Source organism: Schistocerca americana, chromosome 5 (assembly GCF_021461395.2).
Source record: "Schistocerca americana isolate TAMUIC-IGC-003095 chromosome 5, iqSchAmer2.1, whole genome shotgun sequence".
NCBI lineage: Eukaryota > Metazoa > Arthropoda > Insecta > Orthoptera > Acrididae > Schistocerca > Schistocerca americana.
Window position 1 is genome coordinate 648,762,649 of NC_060123.1, and position 26,349 is coordinate 648,788,997.

Sequence of the window (26,349 nt, forward strand, 5' to 3'; positions counted from 1 at the left end):
GTAACTGGTCATCATTGACTCGCAAGTCGCTGACGTGGCGTCAACTAAAAAGGACTTGCAATATAGCAGCCGAACTCCCCTGAATGGGGCCACCCTGTCAACAATGCCATACGTTCATTTCCATACTCGTCCTTGACATCGTGGATGCTGGCACTGGGGTAGGGTTGATGTTCACGTTGGTCCTACACGCATACTCTCGGGGACAAATATGGAGATATTTCTCTTCATTAAAGTACCTCAACATCACTCAAATGGTTCAAATGGCTCTGAGAACTATGGGACATAACTTCTGAGCTCATCAGTCTCCTAGAACTTAGAACTACTTAAACCTAACTAACCTAAGTACATCACACACATCCATGCCCGAGGCAGGATTCGAACCTGCGATCGTAGCAGTCGTGCGGTTCCAGACTGAAGCGGCTGAACATCACTCAGCCGGCCGGAGTGGCCGTGCGGTTCTGGGCGCTGCAGTCTGGAGCCGAGCGACCGCTACGGTCGCAGGTTCGAATCCTGCCTCGGGCATGGATGTGTGTGATGTCCTTAGGTTAGTTAGGTTTAATTAGTTCTAAGTTCTAGGCGACCGATGACCTCAGAAGTTAAGTCCCATAGTGCTCAGAGCCATTTGAACCATTTGAACATCACTCAGCCCGCATCTCGTGGTCGTGCGGTAGCGTTCTCGCTTCCCACGCCCGGGTTCCCGGGTTCGATTCCCGGCGGGGTCAGGGATTTTCTCTGCCTCGTGATGGCTGGGTGTTGTGTGCTGTCCTTAGGTTAGTTAGGTTTAAGTACTTCTAAGTTATAGGGGACTTATGACCCCAGCAGTTGAGTCCCATAGTGCTCAGAGCCATTTGAACCATTTGAACATCACTCAGACAGTCTACAGAGAGACACGTGCCATGTTTGGACGTGTTGAAAATGGCACCATGGTACTGTCTGATGAGAGGCAACACGTGAGAATGTCGGATGTCGGTGACATACCTCTGTGCTGTCAGAGTTCCCTCAGTCACTACCACCATGACCTGAAGTCATACATTATGGATTCCCACACCATAACTCCACGAGTAACATGGCACACTGAAGAATGGGACCTCTCCCCAGGTTGCCGCCATCCTCGCTGACGTCATAAGGGATAGTGGAAAACTGGGATTCGTCGCTGAACACAATGGGACCCCCACCATCAGCAGTCCATCCTGCCTTGTCACGGCATCACTTCAGACGCAGCCGTTTGTATTGTGATGTTAATGGAGCCTATGTATGCGACGCTACGCTACTTACCTCGCCCAGCCGCTGCTGGTCTCCGTCCAATAGCGCAGGACGACAAAGAATGTGGCGCGTCCGTTACTGGGATGGCAGGCGTAGACGTGAAGACACCATGCTGTGATTGCTGGACAATAGGGCGATCCTCCCTTGTGGTAGTCGGAAATGACGACGACGAGCATGGCTGTTCTCATGTCACCATCCAATCTAACATTGGGCCGCTGTCACGAACAGATGCCCACATATCTCAAAATTGTAAGGTTCAACTAGCCGCCAAATGGAGACCCACAACGAGGCCGCTTTCACAGACTGACATGTGCTGATAACGCTGTCTCACGTGAATAAATGGCATCTCCGTGTCCTTCGGAGTAGTTGCTCAACACCTGAATATTGTTCACTCATCTTATAAAGCCTACCAGACCTGGTAATAACTCTAGAAATGAACAATGCTAAAGCACCCCTGTGGCCGTTCTGAGAATGACAGAAGCATGCAGTTCTAATCATTTATATGGCCGCCAATGGTGCGTACGTGTTCGAATTCACTTTTACATCCGATCACGTCTTCCAGATGCTTCACGTTTTTTGTCAGACAGTGTATTACGAGATAAATGGAAACTGTTGTGATCCTATTCAAGGCAATGTGTCAGTGTCTTTCTTTGACTTACGCAGAAGAATATATGGCGACTGCGGTACCCGCCTCCATAGCCATAGTAGAGTCCGCACAAGCTACGGTGACCGAAGCGCAATGACCAGTTTTCGTCCAAAATGCTGGACGAGTTTATTCGTTTTTTCGGGAGTGGACACCGACTGTGCCTGCCATCTTTCGGCCGGATGGCCATGACAGAATCGAAGTGCTGGCCTTGCAATCTTTCTCAAACAGTTTTGCAGAAACTGTGAGTTAAAAAAATTCATTTTTGCGTTACTTATACTGTTGTGACTTGGCAAGACAGCCAAGCCACTATGAGATAGCCGAAAGGTACGCGTTTAAGCTTACGCCGGCTGGCGTGAGGTCTGGAACAGGTCAAGGTCTTATAGTAGCAAAAATAGTACGTAGCTTCTGGAATACTTAACTTTAATCCACAATTGGTGAACATCGGTCTGACGGTACATGCATCACAAGATAAATAGCAATTGATAATGGCGCCTTGCTAGGTCGTAGCAAATGACGTAGCTGAAAGCTATGCTAACTATCGTCTCGGCAAATAAGAGCGTAATTTGTCAGTGAACCATCGCTAGCAAAGTCGGCTGTACAACTGGGGCGAGTGTTAGGACGTCTCTCTAGACCTGCCGTGTGGCGGCGCTCGGTCTGCAATCACTGATAGTGGCGACACGCGGGTCCGACGTATACTAACGGACCGCGGCCGATTTAAAGGCTACCACCTAGCAAGTGTGGTGTCTGGCGGTGACACCACATATACCTTTATACGTCAGATTCATGATGATGTGCCCATCATTTCTTTAATGGCCACAGTTATCATGATATATACGTGGAAGTGAGATGCTGCGCGAAATTCGAAAAAATTTGCAATGAAAAACAGAGGTTTCTATGATTTTGAGTCTGGTGCATATTACATAATATGTTGTTCCATATGTAATTAGGCTAACATAGTGACTTTTTCTATGGCCTTCGGTGGAGGTCTCTATCTGTCACCAATCTTGAGAAAATTGATATGACGTAGCATGCTCATTTGGCATCGGGTCCTGCCAGCGATAAAGCCAGAGTGAAATATGCGCAACATTCCTCATCTTTCGAATTCGGTCTGAGATATTGAAATGAGATTTTGGAAATGATAGCACTCGATGGAAGAGAGTATTTTGCCAAATGGTTATTACGCAAAACTTTATTACCTACTGTGTTATTCCACTAACTACAGACGTTATCCTTGAAAGAATGTGATTTTTAAGGGTCATCCACCTAGTGAAACGCAAAATGCTATGTGTTTTGGAACAGCATAACTACATCTACATCTACATCCATACTCCGCAAGCCACCTGACAGTGTGTGGCGGAGGGTACTTTGAGTACCCCTATCGGTTCTCCCTTCTATTCTAGTCTCGTATTGTTCGTGGAAACAAGGATTGTCGGTATGCCTCTGTGTGGGCTCTAATCTCTCTAATTTTATCCTCATGGTCTCTTCGCGAGATATACGTAGGAGGGAGCAATATACTGCTTGACTCCTCGGTGAAGGTATGTTCTCGAAACTTTAAGAAAAGCCCGTACCGAGCTACTGAGCGTCTCTCCTGCAGAGTCTTCCACTGGAGTTTATCTATCATCTCCGTGACGCTTTCGCGATTAATAAATGATCCTGTAACGAACCGCGATGCTCTCCGTTGGATCTTCTCTATCTCTTCTGTCAACCCTATCTGGTACGGATCCCACACTGCTGAGCAGTATTCATGGAGTGGGCGAACAAGCGTACTGTAACCTACTTTCTTTGTTTTTGGATTGCGTTTCCTTAGGATTCTTCCAATGAATCTCAGTCTGGCATCTGCTTCACCGACGATCAACTTTATATGATCATTGCATTTTAAATCACTCCTAATGTCTACTCCCAGATAATTTATGGAATTAACTGCTTCCAGTTGCTGACCTGCTATATTGTATCTAAATGATAAGGGATCTTTCTTTCTATGTATTCGCAGCACATTACACTTGTCTACATTGAGATTCAATTGAAGAAATTATACGTTTATTTTGTTTCGAGGATGTGTTTTTTTCATAAGCTACTGACCTTGTGTATTGTGGATTGATCTGGGGACCTAGAAACGACGGAGAGGCTTCGTCCCGCCGTAGCCCTCAGTGGTTCACAACCCCACAACAGGCCACAGAAGTCCACCCAACCCATCGCCGTCCCACACCGAACCCAGGGTTATTGTGCGCTTCGCATTTCTCATGGTACTAGTCGGGAGGAGTAAACTGCGTGCTGGCACTGGATATCAGCTTCTGCCATCTGTCACATTAAGCTGTTCTATATTACATTATACCAGTATTATGTGCCTCTAGAAGCACTTACTGGGAACGTCTCATAGCAGACGAGTGTAACTCCAAATGTTTGCGTGGGAGAGTAATTATGGTGTACGCATACGTGGAGACAGTGTTTGCGCAGCAATCGCCATCATAGTGTAACTGAGGCAGACTAAGGGGAACGGGCTCGCATTGGCCTAGGCAGATGGAAAACAGCCTTAAAAACCATTCACAGTCTGGCCAGGCAGATTCGTGCCGGGGACCGGCACGCCTTCCCGCTCGCGAAGCAGCGCGTTAGATCGCACGGCTAGCCAGGCGGGCGCTACTGAACTTACTTCTCCACAGTTCCTCACTTGTTGTCGTTGTGGTCTTCAGTCCTGAGACTGGTTTGATGCAGCTCTCCATGCTACTCTATCCTGTGCCAGCTTCTTCATCTCCCCGTACCTACTACAGCCTACATCCTTCTGAATCAGCTTAGTGCATTCATCTCTTGGTCTCCCTCTACGATTTTTACCCTCCACGTTGCCCTCCAATGCTAAATTTGTGATCTCTTGATGCCTCAAAACATGTCCTACCAACCGATCCCTTCTTCTAGTCAAGTTGTGCCACAAATTTCTCTTCTCCCCAATCCTATTCAATACCTCCTCATTAGTTATATGATCTACCCACCTTATCTTCAGCATTCTTCTGTAGCACCACATTTCGAAAGCTTCTATTCTCTTCTTGTCCAAACTAGTTATCGTCCATGTTTCACTTCCATATATGGCTACACTCCATACAAATACTTTCAGAAACGACTTCCTGACACTTAAATCTGTACTCGATGTTAACAAATTTCTCTTCTTGAGAAACGCTTTCCTTGCCATTGCCAGTCTACATTTTATATCCTCTCTACTTCGACAATCATCAGTTATTTTACTCCCTAAATAGCAAAACTCCTTTACTACTTTAAGTGTCTCATTTTCTAATCTAATTCCCTCAGCATCACCCGACTTAATTTGACTACATTCTATTATCCTCGTTTTGCTTTTTTTGATGTTCATCTTATATCCTCCTTTCAAGACACTGTCCATTCCGTTCAACTGCTCTTCCAAGTCCTTTGCTGTCTCTGACAGAACTACAATGTCATCGGCGAACCTCAAAGTTTTTACTTCTTCTCCATGAATTTTAATACCTACTCCGAATTTTTCTTTTGTTTCCTTTACTGCTTGCTCAATATACAGATTGAATAACATCGGGGAGAGGCTACAACCCTGTCTCACTCCTTTCCCAACCACTGCTTCCCTTTCATGCCCCTCGACTCTTATAACTGCCATCTGGTTTCTGCACAAATTGTAAATAGCCTTTCGCTCCCTGTATTTTACCCCTGCCACCTTCAGAATTTGAAAGAGAGTATTCCAGTTAACATTGTCAAAAGCTTTCTCTAAGTCTACAAATGCTAGAAACGTAGGTTTGCCTTTTCTTAATCTTTCTTCTAAGATAAGTCGTAAGGTTAGTATTGCCTCACGTGTTCCAACATTTCTACGGAATCCAAACTGATCTTCCCCGAGGTCCGCTTCTACCAGTTTTTCCATTCGTCTCTAAGGAATTCGCGTTAGTATTTTGCAGCTGTGACTTATTAAACTGATAGTTCGGTAATTTTCACATCTGTCAACACCTGCTTTCTTTGGATTGGAATTATTATATTCTTCTTGAAGTCTGAGGGTATTTCGCCTGTCTCATACATCGTGCTCACCAGATGGTAGAGTTTTGTCATGACTGGCTCTCCCAAGGCCATCAGTAGTTCTAATGCAATGTTGTCTACTCCCGGGGCCTTGTTTCGACTCAGGTCTTTCAGTGCTCTGTCAAATTCTTCACGCAGTATCTTATCTCCCACTTCGTCTTAATCTATATCCTCTTCCATTTCCATAATATTGTCCTCAAGTACATCGCCCTCGTATAAACCCTCTATATACTCCTTCCACCTTTCTGCCTTCCCTTCTTTGCTTAGAACTGGGTTTCCATCTGAGCTCTTGATATTCATAAAAGTGGTTCTCTTCTCTCCAAAGGTCTCTCTAATTTTCCTGTAGGCAGTATCTATCTTACCCCTAGTCAGACAAGCCTCTACATCCTTACATTTGTCCTCTAGCCATCCCTGCTTAGCCATTTTGCACTTCTTGTCGATATCATTTTTGAGACGTTTGTATTCCTTTTTGCATACTTCATTTACTGCATTTTTATATTTTCTCCTTTCATCAATTAAATTCAATATTTCTTCTGTTACCCAAGGATTTCTATTAGCCCTCGTCTTTTTACCTACTTGATCGTCTGCTGCCTTCACTACTTCATCCCTCAGAGCTACCCATTCTTCTTCTACTGTATTTCTTTCCCCCATTCCTGTCAATTGTTCCCTTATGCTCTCCCTGAAACTCTCTACAACCTCTGGTTCTTTCAGTTTATCCAGGTCCCATCTCCTTAAATTCCCACCTTTTTGCAGTTTCTTTAGTTTCAATCTGCAGTTCATAACCAATAGATTGTGGTCAGAATCCACATCTGCCCCAGGAAATGTCTTACAATTTAAAACCTGGTTCCTAAATCTCTGTGTTACCACTATATAATCGATCTGATACCTTTTAGTATCTCCGGGATTCTTCCAGGTATACAACCCTCTTTTATGATTCTTGAACCAAGTGTTAGCTATGATTAAGTTATGCTCTGTGCAAAATTCTACAAGGCGACTTCCTCTTTCATTCCTTCCCCCCAATCCATATTCACCTACTATGTTTCCTTCTCTCCCTTTTCCTAGTGACGAATTCCAGTCACCCATGACTATTAAATTTTCGTCTCCCTTCACTACCTGAATAATTTCTTTTATCTCGTCATACATTTCATCAATTTCTTCATCATCTGCAGAGCCAGTTGGCATATAAACTTGTACTACTGTAGTAGGCATGGGCTTTGTGTCTATGTTGGCCACAATAATGCGTTCACTATGCTGTTTGTAGTAGCTAACCCGCACTCCTATTTTTTTATTCATTATTAGACCTACTCCTGCATTACCCCTATTTGATTTTGTATTTATAACCCTGTAATCACCTGACCAAAAGTCTTGTTCCTCCTGCCACCGAACTTCACTAATTCCCACTATATCTAACTTTAACCTATCCATTTCCCTTTTTAAATTTTCTAACCTACCTGCCCGATTAAGGGATCTGACATTCCACGCTCCGATCCGTGGAACACCAGTTTTCTTTCTCCTGATAACGACGTCCTCTTGAGTAGTCCCCGCCCGGAGATCCGAATGGGGGACTATTTTACCTCCGGAATATTTTACCCAAGAGGACGCCATCATCATTTAATCATACAGTAAAGCTGCATGTCCTCGGGAAAAATTACGGCTGTAGTTTCCCCTTGCTTTCAGCCGTTCGCACTACCAGCACAGCAAGGCCGTTTTGGTTAATGTTACAAGGCCAGATCAGTTAATCATCCAGACTGTTGCCCCTGCAACTATTGAAAAGGCTGCTGCCCCTCTTCAGGAGCCGCATGTTTGTCTGGCCTCTCAACAGATACCCCTCCGTTGTGGTTGCACCTACGGTACGCTGTATCGCTGAGGCACGCAAGCCTCCCCACCAACGGCAAAGTCCATGGTTCCTCACTTAATAAACTTAATAATCAACTATTTCAGAATTCTCTCGCAGTTGCACCTGCACAACATGCTAGTGAGCAGACCTTGTTGAATTCCGCTGTATTTTGGCAAAAGAAGTGAATTTTAACATGGCAACTAGAGAAATCAGTTGGTTTCACTCAAAATTCGTCACTCTTGGGGCTTCTCTGAAAGTTACAAATGGTTAACACGCCAGGCGAAAACAGATCGCTGATTTTGTTGCATTTTCAGCGGGATTCTTTTTAGATACGCACAAAAACAGAGAAAACAAATGTCCAAATGTGTGTGAAATCTTATGGGACGTAACTGCTAAGGTCATCAGTCCCTAAGGTTACACACTACCAAACTTAAATTATCCTAAGGACAAACACACACACCCATGCCCGAGGGAGGACTCGAACCTCCGCCAGGATCAGCCGCACAGTCCGTGACTGCAGTGTCTTAGACCGCTCGGCTAAACCCGCGCGGCACAGAGATAACAGATCTTTTTGAACGGTCACCATGCAAGCCTGGGCCTGGAGCAGCTGCACTTAATATTTATAAAAACGTGAGCTCTGTTTAGAATGACACTTCCGCTCCAGCGCTCGGCAGTTCCCCCCACCACTACCACTCTCTCCGCGCATTCCGTGCCGACTGCTGTCTACAGGCCGCGTCATTCTGCGTGGACTCTAACTAAAGCATGCCTAATGGGTGGCGTTTGACTTTAAGATACCCCGTTCGCATTATGGTGGTGAAAGAAGTTTTCGCCGACAGTATTTGGACGACAAACGTATGGGAGGTGGAAGAATTAGGTTGCTAGAAAGTGTCTTTTTGCCAGTGATGTGGATTTCACTCCAAACCTTTCTGCGCTGTCTGTTGGGGTGAAGAGAAATGATCATTCTTAATGGTAATCTGTCCGTCAGATAGGGATGCTGATTTTCATATTTCTCATGATACTAGTCGGGAGGAGTAAACTGTATGCTGGCACTGGATATTAGCTTCTCCCATCTCTCACATTAAGCTGTTCTATATTACATTAGCCGGCCGAAGTGGCCGTGCGGTTAAAGGCGCTGCAGTCTGGAACCGCAAGACCGCTACGGTCGCAGGTTCGAATCCTGCCTCGGGCATGGATGTGTGTGATGTCCTTAGGTTAGTTAGGTTTAACTAGTTCTAAGTTCTAGGGGACTAATGACCTCAGCAGTTGAGTCCCATAGTGCTCAGAGCCATATATTACATTATATTATGTGCCTCCAGAAGTACTATACTTGTATGCTTAAATGAAGTACAGGGTACTGAGTGTATGGATTATGTCCATGGGCCAAAAAATTAAAAATATCCCATTTAGAATACGCGCATAAATAAATAACTGTTAAGTAAATAAGAAATGTGCAAACTGTACACTGCATGATGCTTTGAACGATTGCCCCTGCAGTATTAAGTATTCTCGATCCAAATGTCGTGCTGTTTCTAGATGACATCCGAGTTTTCTACAATATGCACCACTGACATCGTCCAGAAAGGAAACTGACTGTCGAAGACATTAAGGAATTACATAAATTTAACCTACGAAGTAGTATCTACTAAGACCAGAGGCTAAATTAACACCAACGATGAAATTTGACTCGCAGCATTTATGTGTTATTTTGTATAACTCGCGGTGTGCATCTGTGTCTTCTCTCCCCATGAAGTGACCAGTCTTACAAAGACGCAGAGTGACGTTTCATCTTTTGCGTCTGTGCAACCTTAAGCTGCAGCGAGTACCACTACGTCAGTTACGTATCTGTGTAAGACCTTTATTTCGGTTGACTACATGATGCTTACAGTGGAGGATACTGTCGAAATCTCATATTTGCACTGAGAATTAATGCGACAAGTGCACTGAGAACACTTAATGCGACAACTCCTTCGCGAAAGACTTTGTTGTTGTATTGCGCCCGTTGCCTCACGTTACGTACGCTAAACGACTTGTCGCTACACCGATTCACAAACGATGGTGGTTCATGCATGTCGAGGCATGGACGGGGATTGCACTGTTGAACGTTCCAAGCGACAGTCGCGGTTCACCCGTCTCCGTTTGCGCTTAAAGAAAGCGTGTATCCGTTAATAAAAAGTTCTCGGGTTTCAAACAGCGTCAAGTGGTTTACTGCCCCACGAGCTTCCGGCAGAGATCTCCTCTGCCATTGTCAAGTGGATGACTGTCGTGTGGTCGTCACTACCGTGCTTATGTAGCCGCGCCGTCGCTCGTGACGTCACTGGTGCTCGGCCCCGCACCATATTTGGTAATGTTTTGGCCGAGCGACCGCCGGGCCCGCTTTAGCTCCCTCAACTCCGCATCCCACGCTGTACTCAGCTGCAATCCACTGTGTCTGTTGAAGGTGTTGTCAGAAATTCTAATCTCTGTGGCCTCGTTTATCACGCTATCCTAGAAGCCATTAGCCCGTTTAATAATAGACGTCTCATCGAATGCAATTCGGTGTCCGTTTCCAGATCATGTTCTGCTGCAGCTGACTTTTCGGGGTACGACATAGAACTGCCCACATCCACACAGTATCTTGCAAATTCCTGGCGTTCTGAGGCCTACATCGTCTTTCACAGATTTCATTAGTTGCCGGATCTTTGCCTGAGGCCTGAAGATTGTGTCTATTTTATGCCTCTTCAGGAGCCGACTAATCTTCCCTGTTGTCGAACCACAAAACGGTAGCCGGCCGGAGTGGCCGAGCGGTTCTAGGCGCTACAGTCTGGAACCGAGCGTTCGCTACGGTCGCGGGTTCGAATCCTGCCTCGGCCATGGATGTGTGTGATGTCCTTAGGTTAGTTAGGTGTAAGTAGTTCTAAGTTCTAGGGGACTGATGACCTCAGAAGTTAAGTCCCATAGTGCTCAGAGCGATTTGAACCACAAAACGATAAGAATGCAACCTGCTTGGTGTCTTCTTCAGAGGTCGTCTTCCTTTGAGGCTTGGATGACGTCTATTATTAAACGGGCTAATGGCTTCTAGGATAGCGTGATAAACGAGGCCACAGAGATTAGAATTTCTGACAACACCTTCAACAGAGACATTGGATTGCAGCTGAGTACAGCTTGGGATGCGGTGTTGAGGGAGCTAAAGCGGGCCCGGCGGTCGCTCGGCCAAAACATTACCACATATGGTGCGGGACCGAGCACCAGTGACGTCACGAGCGACGGCGCGGCTACATAAGCACGGTAGTGACGACCACACGACAGTCATCCACTTGACAATGGCAGAGGAGATCTCTGCCGAAAGCTCGTGGGCAGTAAACCACTTGACGCGGTTTGAAACCCGAGAACTTTTTATTAACGGATATCGCCGCGAGAGCATGCATTCGTACATAGCGTGTATCCTGTAAATCATGTCTCTCGCATGCTAATGTAGAATTTGTCGCTTGCCTCCACCGTCAGTGCTGCCAAAATCGCAACAAATGGAGTAAAAAGTTGCTAAATAACTCGTTACGATGAAGTTCAACGATGGCATTGGCTCCTACATTCCAAGCAGAGCGCTCAGAGCACTCCTGAACGCTCGTTGGCTGCCTGAGAATGCGTGACGTAGGTGCGCACTACAGTCCCAAATTCGTGCGCCGCAGTTCGTGGCGCCATCTGTACCGCAGACGCCCCGCGCTGTTGCAGACTCGGCCTTCACGGAGCGCGTGCTGGGGCTGCCCGGCGACAACTACAAGGGCTACGTGGAGGCGGACGCGACGCAGCGCGCTCGCTACGTGCCCAGCCACTCGCTGTACCTGCTGCACGGGCTCGCCGACGTCACGGCGCCTTACGTGCACGGCGTCGCGCTGGCGCGGGCGCTCGCGCAGGCCAACATCATCTTCCGATACCAGGTCAGTCTCCTTCCTGCACCAGCCTCGTCACCCCACACTACCATCTACTACACCCAACAAACACCAACTTCAGGTACGAGGTCAGTCTCCTCTCTTGCACCAGCGTTATCATCCTACAGAAGCATCTACTACACCCAACATCTATCACCTTCACGTGCAAAGTCACTCTCCTCTCTTGGACCAGCCATAGCATCCTACAGTAGCATGTACCACACCCAAATCACCTACAATATCCTCTCCTGTACCAACCTCATCATACCACGGTAGCGTCTACTACAGCCAACATGTTCAGATACCAGGTCAGTCTTCTCTCATGCACAAGCCTCATCATTACACAGTAGCATTTACTACACCGAATTCCATCTTCTTCAGATACCAGATCAATCTCCTCTCCTCTACCATCCTCATCATCCCACGGTCGCGTCTACTACAGCCAACATCCAGCATCTTCACGTACCAGATCAAGCTCTTCTCCTGTACCACCCTCATCATTCTATCGAAGCACTCGACATCGTCAGTTTCTGAATTAAATTTTCTCGCGCTTTCTCTGTCATCTCGGCCTGGGGGCTTGTGAAGTCCGCCAGAGAGCTTGGAGCCTGACCTCGGCTGCTAGTCGGAGCAGCGACAGTCGCCAGGTAACATCGTCGCCACCGCTGGCCAGTCAGCACCCGCCTACAACTGTTACTGGACATGAAAGACACTCCCAGATCCAACTATCTGTACTGTATCCAACCAGCCTTTCTCCCATCTCACCCACACAAAATCCGAGGTACTTGCTGACTGTGACACTGTGTGATAATGGATCCTCTTTATTGTATTTTAATCTTCAAACTGTTAATCCCGTACACAGGGTTTTACGCGAGACCCATCAAATATTTTAGGAGGTTGTAGTATAGACTAACAACGCCTTTCTGCATCGGTTCCCGTCAATTCACAGTCGTTAATTGCTGTCGGACTTGTCTAGCGCTTGGATGGATGACCATCCGTGTCTGCCGACCACTGTTGGCGAGAGGCTAATTGAGGAGCTACTTCACTGAGAAGTAGCTGCTCTGGTCACGAAAACTGACCACGGCCAGGAGGATGTAGTGATAATCACATGCTCCTCCACATCTGCATCGGGTGATGCCTGTGGGCTGAGGGATGACACGGCGGTCGGTCGGTACCGTTGGGCCTTCCGAGGTCTGTTCGAACGAAATTTTAGTACAGACAAACAAAATAAAATCATCCATACAATATGGGTCCAATTTTTATTGGCTACTGAAATCAGCTGTTACAATGTAACAAAAACCGATGCTCACAGAAGTTAAAGCGAAAGAAACTGATGAAGTTCAAAGCTGACATTAAAAATTCCACATCTGACTTCAGCACAACTACCAGTTCTCTTGATAACGCCACTTGTAACTCTTTTGAGGTCATCTTGGCTTTCTTTTTATGATGAGAAGCGCTATTAATAACCCGAATAATCAAATTGTCTCTTTTGCTTACTTTTTCTTTCTAGACTTCACTTCTCAACTATCCCCATAGTCAAAAATCTAAAGGCATAAGTTCCGCTACTTTGGTGGCCAAAATGGTGACAATTCCCGCTGGTCCATCTTCCGGGGAATGTTACGTTTAGATCACGTGTCGCGTGAGTAGAACAATGTGGAAGGGATCTATCTTGTTCGACGAACATGCGGGCCTTCGTAGCCAAGGAACCTCTTCCAGTAACGCTGGATGCTCATCCTCAAGGAAGTCTCTGTAAGACTACACGGCAACGTAACAACTCCAATCAACAGACAGTCTTATCATACCAGACCACACAATTACAGAGATGCGTTTTTGAAACGTATCTCCACAAAAGCAGATGCATTTTTGCCGAAACAAAGTGATACCGTCGCAAATGAAAGTGGCTTCATCCGTAAACTTTATTCAAGGGATTACTCGGCGATCCGCGAAGTATCCAACGGCAAAATTCCAACATTTTATCTTCATCTCTTTCTTGAAGCTGTTCAATGCACTGTAAATGATAAGGTTAGAGGTTGTGCCTACGTGATATCTACCATATTCTTGTATGTGAAACACCGATACATACAGAAATTCTGCTCGTGTTTGTTGAAGGAATACCTTCTGCCGACTAAATAACGGCTTCTACTTCATCCACATTTTGTTCACTCAGATGTTCAGATTATATTCTATACTACCAGCTCCTAAAATGTTTAACATTCCTCATGAAATGCTCTGTGTATTTTAACATTGCTGCCTTTCTTTATCATGGTTCCGGTCAGCCCTCCGCCACTTTGGCCACAAGTGACTTATTTACATGCTCTGTTTCACTCTGGACTACCATTATTACAGATTTACGACACAGTGTTGTCGGCAGAGATTATTTGCATTTCTGTTAATTGAGTACGACTAAAGCTCGTTTGTTGACAGCAGTTCATTTCCGTTAAGACTGTTAATACTGTAGCACTCTTGGCGCCGTTTTTATGATCTTGTTTTACATTCCTTTCACTAATTTTCAATTCAGCCATATTATGTCTTTACAGTATGTTTCCCTACCACGTTTCAAAGCAATTCTGTGTTCTTTCCATGCTAGCTTCAATGTTTGACCCGTTCAGTAATGCCAACGTTCTCATTCTCTCCAATCTAAAGTTGCAGTGCTAGCTTTCCATCTTCCACCGCTAAGAACAACGGGTGTGTCGCGACATTATATGGTGTGACAGAGAACTGTGATGAATATCACAAAATTTTCTTCTGTTCAGCGCTCCAAACTTTTTAAGTTTAAAATAGAAACATTTTACTTTTTAACGTGACCTGTAATGAAAAATCGATTACGATATAATCTTCCTGCGACGGCCAGCAACTATCGATCCTGAATGCTGGTAATTTGAACGTTGGTCAAAATCCGGAACAGTGTTCGTCTTACTCTTCTCACTTAGTGCAAACAAGAGTAAAATCACCTTGGTCACATGTTGCGCTTCGGTATACAGGGTGGTCCATTGATCGTGACCGAGCCAAATATCTCACGAAATAAGCGTCAAACGAAAAAACTATAAAGAACCTAACTCGTCTAGCTTGAAGGGGGAAACCAGATGGCGCTATGATTGGCCCGCTAGATGGCGCTGCCAGAGGTCAAACGGATATCAACCACGTTTTTTTTTAAATAGGAACCCCCATTTTTTATTATATATTCGTGTAGTACGTAAATAAATATGAATGTTTTAGTTGGACCACTTTTTTCGCTTTGTGATAGATGGCGCTGTAATAGTCACAAACATATGGCTCACAGTTTCAGACGAACAGTTGGTAACAGGTAGGTTTTTTAAATGAAAATACAGAACTTAGGTATGTTTGAACATTTTATTTCGGTTGTTCCAATGTGATACATGTATCTTTGTGAACTTATCATTTCTGAGAACGCATGCTGTTACAACGTGAGTACCTGTAAATACCACATTAATGCAATAAATGCTCACAATTATGTCCGTTAACCTCAATGCATTTGGCAATAAGTGTAACGGTATTCCTCTCAACAGCGAGTAGTTCGCTTTCCGTAATGTTCGCAGATGCATTGACAATGCGCTGACGCATGTCAGGCGTTCTCGGTGGATCATTATAGCAAATATCCTTCAACTTTCCCCACAGAAAGAAATCCAGGGACGTCAGATCCGGTGAACGTGTGGGCCATAGTATGGTGCTTCGACGACTAATCCACCTGTCATGAAATACGCAATTCAATACCGCTTCAACCGCACGCGAGCTACGTGCTAGACATCCATCATGTTGGAAGTACATCGCCATTCTGTCATGCAGTGAAACATCTTGTAACATCGGTAGAACATTACGTACGAAATCAGCATACATTGAACCATTTAGATTGCCATCGATAAAAAGGGGGCCAATTATCCTTCCTCCCATAATGCCGCACCATACATTAACCCGCCAAGGTCCCTGATGTTCCACTTGTCGCAGCCATCGTGGATTTTCCGTTGCCCAGTAGTGCATATTATGCCGGTTTACTTTACCGTTGTTGGTGAATGCCGCTTCGTCGCTAAATAGAACGCGTTCAAAAAATCTGTCATCATCCCGTAATTTTTCTTGTGCCCAGTGGCAGAACTGTACACGACGTTCGAAGTCGTTGCCATGCAATTCCTGGTGCATAGAAATATGGTACGGGTGCAATCGAAGCTGATGTAGCATTCTCAGCACCGACGTTTTTGAGATTCCCGATTCTCGCCCAATTTGTGTTCTACTGCTACTGAAGTGCGGATCAGCGGCGACAGCAGCTGAAACACCTACTTGGGCATCATCATTTGTTGCAGGTCGTGGTTGAAGTTTCACATGTGGCTGAACACTTCCTGTTTCCTTAAATAGCGTAACTATCCGGTGAACGGTCCAGACATTTGGATGATGTCGTCCAGGATACCGAGCAGCATACATAGCACACGCCCGTTGGGCATTTTGATCACAATAGCTATACATCAACACGATATCGACCTTTTCCGCAATTAGTAAACGGTTTACAAATCACTTGTCAATGTGGACGGCACTCTTGGTGCTTCGACATCTTCTGCTAAGGGTAAAAAGAACGAAGTGAGGGGAGTAGGTAAAACTACTCAATTTGTTCTTATTCATGGACCTACATTATTTTGTGGTGCGAAGTTAAATTTTTCTTTAATGAAAGTTTCTTCTTCTTCCAGTTTGGGTAACGGATGGATAACAGTTGCTTTCGTTGCTTGTAACAATGCAGCGAGAGCCGGTTTGGAATCCTTTGAAACTCGTGAAATCTTGGCTTACCGTACTATACCTGTTTCTGAGATTATTATTGCTAGTGAGGGTTCCTACCTTTTACCGCACGGGAGTTTGTCTTTGTCTTGTCGTAGACGTTGTAAGATAAATTCCGATTGTAGTATTCGCTTATGGGTGAAGGCTAGTGGTCCTTCTTTGGAAGATTGTCGCATTGTGGGTGATTGTACTTTATATAATCATTGAAAGCAGTTCTCAAAATCGGCCCTTTTAAGGGCCACAAATACTACACATTGATCTTGCCAAAAGCCGAGAAGTGATTCTTCTTGGCGTTTTAGCTCTCTGGGGCACTCTGTGATGCTCTCTGGGACACTCTGGGATGCTCTCTGGGCTGCTCAATAGATGTCGAGCACAGTCTTTGATTGGTTGTCTTCTTTTTGGCGCGCAATTCACGAAGCAAATACCATCCGCACTGGCGGAATGTTACGTGATACCACGTACTTATACGTTTGTGACCATTACAGCGCCATCTATCACAAAGCGAAAAAAGTGGTCCAACTAAAACATTTATATTTCTTTACGTACTACAAGCATACGTAATAAAAAATGGGGGTTCCTATTTTAAAAAACGCAGTTGATACCCGTTTGACCTATGGCAGTGCCATCTAGCGGGCCAACCATAGCGCCATCTGGTTTCCCCCTTCAAGCTAGACGAGTTTCGTTCTTTGTAGTTTTTTCGTTTGACGCTTATTTCGTGAGATATTTGGCTCGGTCACTATCAATGGACCACCCTGTATAAATGGATTAAGTAGGTAGTGGTCCAGTAGTTATCATGACGCCCCAGGTTAGCCAAAGGCGCTAATGCGCTGCTTCCTGGACTCGGGGTAGGTGCGCCAGCCCCAGCTCTAATCCGCCCGGCGGATTACCGACAAGGGCCGTGTGCCAGCCAGCCTGGATGTGGTTTTAAGGCGGTTTTCCACATCCCACTAGGTGAATACCGGGCTGGTTCCCACGTCCGGCCTCAGTTACACGACTCGCAGACATTTGACACACGTTCGCATTATTTCATGATTTACACTAGACACAAACAGCTGGGGTACACTCTCTCGTCCCGAGGGTACGGGGTGGCGACAGGACTGGCACCTGGCTACGCCTTCAAATTAACCTTGCCAAATCCGATTGTAACCACGCCGACCCTGCGAAAACTGTGGGATACAGGCGTTAGCAAAACAAGGAGAGTCCAATAGTTATCATAGTGACAAGCATTATTCGCAAGTAGTGATATATATACTGACGGAAAAAGTCTCAACACCAAAAAGGAGCTGTGTGTCATAAACAAGAGGTCTACATCTGAAACACGATGTCTATTCAAGTTTCGCATCAGAGTGGTGCTAGTAGCGCCACTGTAAAAATGCAGATCATGTTTCCTTTACCCGTCACAGGTTCGAGTCCTCCCTCGGCCATGGGCGTGTGTGTCGTCCTAAGCGTAAGTTAGTGTAAGTTAGATTAAGTAGTGTGTAAGCTTATGGACCGATAACCTCAGCAGTTTGGTCCCGTAAGACCTTACCACAAATTTCTATTTTGTTTCCTTTATATACGCGATGTAACGCTCGTGAGCGTTAGTTACCTTTGAGATTGGACGAGTTTTGTTGATGCCAGTCAAAAATGCCTTTAAGGCCACAAAGACGCCATTACCAGCAACTCACTGAGTTTGAACGATATCGCTTAGTGGGGCTAAGAGAAGCCGGACGTTCCCTCTGTGATGTTGCAGAAAGACTTGGCAGGACTGTAGCCACTGTACGTGATTACTGGCAGCGGTGGTCGCGAGGGTGTACGGTCCGAAGAAGACCGGGTTCCGGGTGACCACGTGGCACAACCGACAGGGAGGAGCACCGAGTCCGGTGTATGGCTCCGACGCATCGCACTGCATCTGCAGAAGCAATTTGAGCAGCAGTTGGCACCACAGTGACACGACGAACTTTTACAAATCGGTTACATCAAGGACTGCTCCGAGCCAGACGTCCGGCAGCGTCCATTCCACCGATCTTAAAGCACGGCATGTGCAGCTGTGATCTATGTTGCTGCCTCTGGATCGTGGGGTCCCAGATTCGATTCCCGATCGGATTGGGGATTTTTCTCCGCCCAGACACTGACTTTTTGTGTAGTCCTCATCATTTCATCCACATTCGAGAAAGTGGCGATGCTGGACAGTGAGAAGATTGGGGATTTGTATGGGCACTGATAATGAGTAGTTGAGGGCCCTACGAACCAAATATCATCATCATCCAAAGGAAAAAAATTGGAAATTTGTGGTAAGTCCTTTGGGACCAAACTGCTGAGGTCATCGATCCCCAGGCTTACGCAGTATTTAATCTAACTTAAACTAACTTACGCTAAGGACAACACATACACACATGCCCAAGGGAGGACTCGAACCTCCGGCAGGGGGAGCCACGCCAACCGTGGTAAGGTCCCCAAGACCGCACAACTACCCCGCGCGGCATTTGAGACATCAATGGTGTCAAGCGAGAGGTCATTGGAGGGCAGGATGGAGGTCTGTTGCGTTTTCTGATGAGAGCTCGTTGTGCCTCAGTGCCTGTGATGGCCCTCGTTGTTTAGAAGTAGGCCAGTTGAGGGCCTACAAACATCTTGTCTGCGTGCAAGTCAAACTGGACCTAAACCTGGAGTTATGGTCTTGTCGCCCACATGCTCTACAGAGCGTCGACAAGCTGCCTCGGTCTGCTCGATCACCAGATCTGTCTCCAGTCGATCTCATGTGGGATATCATTGGACGACAACTCCTGTGTCATCTGCAACCAACATTACACATTCCTGTCAGCTCTGCTTCAGACCAGATGGCCTTAGGCCGTTTGCCTGTTCCCCAGTTGTAACTAGCCTCTGCCTCCGTCTATTTTTATTCTTCCACATTCGCAAATGTCTCTGAGCAGTACGGGACTTAACTGCTAAGGTCTCCAGTCCCCAGAACTTAGAACTACTTAAACCTAACTAACCCAAGGATATCACACACATCCATGCCCGAGGCAGGATTCGAACCTGCGACCGTATCGGTCTCCACATTCGCACATTCCCACCTGACACAACTACTTCTCTCATCCTAACAATCAGGAGCAATTAAAAGATATTAATACAGTGAAAAGAGACAGACACAGACAACCTGAGGGCGTCTGCTTTGAAGCAAAGATGGCATCCAGGAGAGCAGTGGCAACTGTCTTAAGCATTCTGCCCTATAGCAGAGCTAAAGCACAAAATATCGCGATATTCAAGCATGTCTCTCTGCAGGCATACGCGGGAAGCAGTCACACGGCCTCTCGCCCATTGTCCTGCCTGGTTATTCCAAGAACGCTGGGCTATGCTGCTTATTAGTACAGGCTCTGTATATATATCTTATAGTGATTATTAAATTTTTGTCGCCATAAAATACGAGATATAAACATTTTGATGTATCCTTTTGCTAGCATTTCTATTTAATAAAAATAAAATAAGGCTTCCTTCTAATACCAAATATGTTACAGTAAGTCAGAGGAGAATTGAGGACTAGAAATTGTAAATGTTCTAAATGCCTTAAAAATAAAAGCGTTTTCAGTGCTACTGTGTCCTCGATACATTTTTGCATATCGCTTGGCTTGACCCAGGTGCCAAACTACTGAGAAAGTCTTTCAGACATGAATTAGTATGCGATGTTTGGTCTTTGCGCCAAACTGTGCTTCCCTCTGCAGTTCCGATAGTAAAACATATGAGAAATGTTTTTTGTTGGCTGCATTTCCACTTGTTAAAAACTTAATGATGTATTTTTGTACTTCTATTATCAGAAATAAAATGTAGTGTATCAGTATTAATAGCGCCTGGAACAAAGTTTGTCGAAAATTGACATTTTTTAGACTGTGGCTGTGTGCAAAACACAAGCTGATTCTTGCAAAAACGTAAACAACAAGCAGCCGCTTTTAATAAAACTTCACAAATAGCGTCGTTACCGGTTTCGAACCGATAGATTCGTTCTCAGACGGCTGTTACGTTTATATTACGCTAGCTGAGTATCTGGCATTGCCTTGGTATGTATTTATCCCAAGCTTCTGTTAGTCCATCTCGTTCTTACCCTTTCCTCTGTCCATCTCCTCCTCACCTTCTTTCACCATCTCATGGTCCCTCCACTCCGCCCACCTCCTCCACCGCCACCTTGTCCACCTCCTACTCTTCCCACTCTCTCTGTCCTTCTGCTTCTCCCTCCTCTCTGTCTTTCAGCTCCCCCCCCCCCCCCCTCTTCCCTCTGCCCACCTCTCTCAATCTCTTCCTCCCCACCCCTCTCTCTCTCTCTCTCTCTCTCTGTACATTCCTCCTCCCCCTGTCTGTGTCCATCTCCTTCCCATTTTCTGTCCATTTCCCCACCCACTGCTCTCTCTACATCTACTACTCTCCATTATTTTTGTCCATTTTCTCCTCTAGTCTTTCTCTGTCCGACCCTCCTTATACTCTCTTTGTTCATCTCCTCCTCTTCCCTTTGTCTGTCCATTTTCTTCTCCCCTTATCTCTGCCCGTTTCCTCTTCCCCTTATCTGTGTCCATCTCCTCTGTCTCCCTCCTCCCTCTCTCAATCACCATGCTGTCACCCACACCCCAAGAGGAAGTTGGTGGCTCTTACTCCCATAGCATTTCCTTCCAGATTGTAAGTAATATGTGTACGAAGTTTGGCTGAAATCGACCCAAGAGTTTAGGTGGAGCTTTCCACCTGCAGCTTTGCACAGATTCGCACATGTCACACAAATTTCACCTACATATTTGTACACATATTTCACCTGTATCTCTAGTGAATTTGGTCGTGCAGTTTCGTTTTCATGTAGCTCAATGTTTATGACGTCATATCTCCTGAGATAGTATGTCGTACGAAGGTATAACTTTGCACGTACATTCAGTGGTGTATTTAGATACTCGAACAGAATTAGTAGTAAAGAAATAAATTAAAAGTCGTGAATGATGCGACAGTTTTTCACGAATCGTAGTGTTTATGAGGTTATTACTCCCGAACTGTATGTTGTACAATGAAATATTTTTGCAGGTACATTGAGTAGGATATGCCTGGGCATATGATGGGAATAGCGTTACTGATAAGGAAGTAATTAATTAAAAGACTTAATGCTGATGTGGCAGTTTTACTGCATGAACAGTGAAAAATGTAATAAGTGATGAACTTTTTACCTTTCATCGTGTTGTGGGGAGGAGGGCGGGGTTGTCAATGAGGAAAAGTCTCTGAACGTTTCGAAATTACGCGTTAAGTTTCTTGCAAGTTACTAAGTGCTCTCATTTTCAAATACTGGTGGTGGTGGTGGTTAGTGTTTAACGTCCCGTCGACAACGAGGTCATTAGAGACGGAGCGCAAGCTCGGGTGAGGGAAGGATGGGGAAGGAAATCGGCCGTGCCCTCTCAAAGGAACCATCCCGGCATTTGCCTGAAACGATTTAGTGAAATCACGGAAAACCTAAATCAGGATGGCCGGAGACGGGATTGAACCGTCGTCCTCCCGAATGCGAGTCCAGTGTGCTAACCACTGCGCCACCTCGCTCGGTTTTCAAATACTGGGTTAATATAATCTGGCTATTTTCGTGTCATGAACTTCGCTTCCTTTCCCTCCGCCATCCCCATCCTTTTGAGAGGCAGGTGGTTCTTAACCCTACACCGTTTCTTTCCAGACACCGTAAGTGATATGTGTACCAGTTTCGCTGAAATCGATTCGTACATACATTTTCATAATATGTATGGATTTGTTGCTGTTTACACTAGCTATTGGAAGAAACCAGCCAACAACTAACGTAAACAAGAACAAATATAGCACAAACTTGAACAGCGTTCTAAAGATGAATGTCGCAGCTCGAAACTGGTCTAAGGCGTCTTGTCACGGTTCGCGCGGTTCCCCCCCTCAGAGGCTCGAGTCCTCCCTCGGGCGTGGGTGTGTGTGTTGTGCTTAGGTTAAGTTAGATTAAGTAGTGTGTAAGCTTAGGGACCGACGACGTCAGCAGTTTTCTCCCATGAAATCCTACCATACATTTCCAAAAAATTTCCAATCTGGTAACGGCACTATTTTTGTAAATATGAAGCACTATTAACGGAGGCTAGTTGCTTTTTCCTTTTTTGCAAGAATCTGCTCATAAAAACTTTCTAACTGGCACGTAGGACGATTTGGTTTCCTCGTATGGCTCCCAGCATGTTCTTAATAAAGTATTTGTCTTCCAATGTCTGCTTTTTTGCGGTGGTGTCAGGCATCGCTTAGTAAGCCAAAATATTCATAGAGATCAACTCAATTCACCATTTTCTTCCAAAAATCGTTCAAGGTGGAAAGAGCCGTGTCGTGGCGTGAGCAGCGCACCTGTGATCGGTGGCGACGTGTGTTGCAGAGCTACGCGGACGAGGGTCACCTGCTGCAGGGCGTCCTGGAGCACGTGTACCGCTCCATGGAGGACTTTCTAAAGGAGTGCCTTAAACTGGACGTGGAGCAGTCGTGAGGTGCCGCCACGCCGCCTTACCCTGTGCCGAGCCACGGTCAAGGTCGTGAACCAGAGACTCTACTCGACTCTCGCGCGTCGTCCATCTGCTATCGTGTGGCAGTGACAATAATGCTACCGCCGCCGGCGGGTGGTGCATTCTGCAGGTGAGCCAAGCGAGGCGGGACGGTACTTCGCAACGTGCGGGCACAATCAGAGAAGCAGACAATCTCCGCGCTGGTGCACCTGCGGACGGTGACGGTCGTCGGAACGAAATGGCTCTTCTAAATCTTTATCGCCTTTGTATCGAGGCATCACGTATTTCCCATTTTCTTAAAACTAACTCAATACAATCAAAAGTGCATTACGTAAGTACGGCGGAGTCTTCATATTACGTAACGCTACTATCTACTCCTGGTAGAGGGGGGCTTCACTCCACCGTCAGAGGCGCTCGTCTTCAGCCGACTAAACGGGAAGACTGACGAGACGAGTAACGTCAGAGTATCTTCAGCATTTGCCACGGGAAATCTCTCGCTCAGTAAGAGTAAGCGCAGGTGACATACTCACCACAAAGAAGTAGTGTCATTGGCCTCGTCTTTCCGTCAAGGGTGCAAGGGGCCTCGCGGCTGTGCAAACTTGCGGCGTACAAATGGAACACGCATTCCCACAACCTCTCTCCCCCCTGTGTTTGCGCAGCCGCCGCCATAAGGAACGTCATATTCTTCCCGTGGAATGTTGATTTACAGAAGTAGCGCCTTTTTTAATACTCTTAGATGGATTCTGATCATTTACGCAATAGTTCACTTGGCAATAAGCACGACAAATAAAACATGCATATCACTCATTTCTGAACAGAACGTTTTCTGAGATACGTATTTTTGAATACTGATCTGTGTGTACCGTTTAGAAGATCACTCGTTTCTCTTCATAACGAACGCGAAATCTGTCAGGAAAGATAGAGCCTAAAGTTGTCCTTCTGCTTTAGATGTACGTCACACAATATACTGCCGAATTCAGCAATAGCGGTCAATGCAGCGTTACGTAATCTTAAGACCTTGAACTGTTGTTAAAGAAACCTTCTCCGCTTTTCGTATAAAATCAGACTACAAGCTTCAGAACGTCTCCACTAACGTAAACCCAGTCGTAGAACTAGAAATAAGTTTTGTAGAAAGGCACTTGGTCTTACACACTTGTCTGGAAATGACTGGTAAACAGTACAATATGTAAATAGGACACAGGCAGTAACAGGGCTTCGTAGACTAGGAAACACAGATAGCGGGAAGTGAGCCAGACGGGTCGTGGTGAGGTGAGAGGGCTTCGTGTCATTGTCAGCTCGTGTCCCAGTGCCTGCAGACACACACACTGCGTTTCCTCTGAAACGTACACATATTCTCAGAGCCTCTTCTATTAAAGGAAATCATAAGCAACTTCCTTCCCACCAAATAAGTTTCACTGTACTACACCTGATGAGCTTACTATTTCCCACTCACCCACTACATAAAGACTTTTACCTGAGCCTAAGTTAGTTCACTGACGCATACTTGTAGCGCAGTTGAGGACCCATAGGGTTTACACAAATAAGTACAAATTGTAAGTACTCACAATAAAAGATGTAAAAAGGATGAGAGCGTTGAGTCACGTATTTAATGCGTTAGAAACATCATACTTAGCTTTTGTGGTGGAACTGAAAAAAGATGCGTAAATTAAAACTGCTAAATATGCGTTGCATCAAAGCGAGTGTTATACTTTTACAACTTGGGTTTTGTAAGTTATCTACTGTCAATTGTTCAGCTTAAAGTGGTATTTATGCAATAGCCTTCTAAACCAACTCAGGTTTATTCTTCAAGAAGAAAGTGATAGTTTTGGAAAATAATATGATCGGGCCTTATTATTAACTGTAGCTACAAAATAGAAGAAGTAACTAAAAGTAGAAAAGTTATGACACGAATGACATTTTTCGCAAATTTTTCATTTCTGTGCTCTCTGTGGAAGAGAGTATGGCCTACTTTGTCAGTGTCTTAAGTAAATTGTTTATTCTGAGGCTAGTTCATCCGTGGCAGTCGCCATTAACTGTACGTGGCCTACTTCTTCGTAACTTCGGCGGCGGGTTTCTACCGTGACGCTGCACGCCTAGTAAGGCAGATTTACGTCACAATCGTCTTTATGATTTGGCAAGAAAATAACGAAACAGTTTTAATAGGGGAGGCTGTGATTTTTTTCAGGTTTTTTCCATCGCGTTGTTTCTTATTTCTTCACATTTGTAATGATATGCTTAGACGAAGCTCGCGTAATGTTCTTTACATACATCTCGAATCTGCCTATACAAAACACTAAGTTAAGTACTGTGTAGAATTGGATACTCAGAAGATTTGTTCATTTTTATACAATGCATTGTTACCAAATAAAAATGTTACACAATGAATTGTAAAAGGTTTTTAAATTAAATTATTTCATTTGTAAGTTTCCTTCCACAAAAAAAAAAAAAAAATTGCTATAGTTTCTTTGGACGACATTCTCGCAACCGATTGTGTCTTGGATGTCTGGTAGTTAGTCTGCTAATTACACTCAAGGTAAGGTTGTGTTTATAGATACAAGACAGTGCCTCTATGCTCCTGTTTTATCATATCTTCACTGTAAATTTCACGTTCATCGGACATTCTAATATTTTATGCTAATCAATTCAAAGAATGCCTCAAACATTTTTAAGTGGGTACCGGGGTTTGCAATGCAAGCGCTACATTATACTTGCTTAGATTTCTAAACAACTCTCTGAAGTGTACAATCGTAATAGACTGCAAACCAATCTTGTATTCAGTCGTACTTTTTATACAATAGAGATGTAACAAAAAAGCTTCATACTGTAATGAGTTTGAATGGGATACTTGTAAGTGATTTGTATAAATGATAACCGTACACGTGTGGAACATTCGGAGAAACGAACGTTTAAGTCGGCGTGCACAATGGCTCGCAGTTCTTTAATTTTCGGCCTACGTACTGCGTGTCACTTGCTTCCCACTAATCACAAAGCTGAAACAGGACAGGCATTTTGGCACACAGTTGGTTTATCTTAGCCTACTGAAATATTTCTCTGAATGTTCCACAGGCGTACAAGCTATGAATTTCCAGTACACTCAGATCGATTTTTGTAAACGTTATTTAATAAATATTGTTGTGAGCTTCACATTATTTCAATAACTTTGGAATAAAAGTAAAAAACAGTAAAGAACCTTTTCTTGAGAAAATGTGCTATGTCTAGTTACCTAGAAGTAGTTTTTTTTTCAAGCGCACAGTTTCTTACTACCCGCAGTGAACAGATAGTTTTAAAAGTTTTCGACAGTCTGAATTGTGACTACTGTGGGTCTACAACTCTACCTTCCAATCACGATACACACCAGATGGCACGTTATGTGAGATGAAAGGTAGGTAATTTCCTTCACTACAC

The 26,349-nt window shown here is 45.0% G+C and overlaps 1 protein-coding gene across 3 annotated transcripts in view; it reads left to right on the top strand.

The window, feature by feature from the left end:
* Positions 1 to 26,130, top strand: part of LOC124615803 (inactive dipeptidyl peptidase 10) — a 1,404,300-nt gene extending 1,378,170 nt beyond the window's left edge. For all 3 annotated transcript variants that reach the window (XM_047143937.1, XM_047143938.1, XM_047143936.1), the window contains exons 17-18: positions 11,487 to 11,692; positions 22,821 to 26,130. In XM_047143937.1, the coding sequence (XP_046999893.1) occupies positions 11,487 to 11,692; positions 22,821 to 22,928 (314 nt within the window). In that variant the 3' untranslated portion in view covers positions 22,929 to 26,130. The remainder of the gene's footprint in view (positions 1 to 11,486; positions 11,693 to 22,820) is intronic.
* Positions 26,131 to 26,349: the final 219 nt, after the last annotated feature.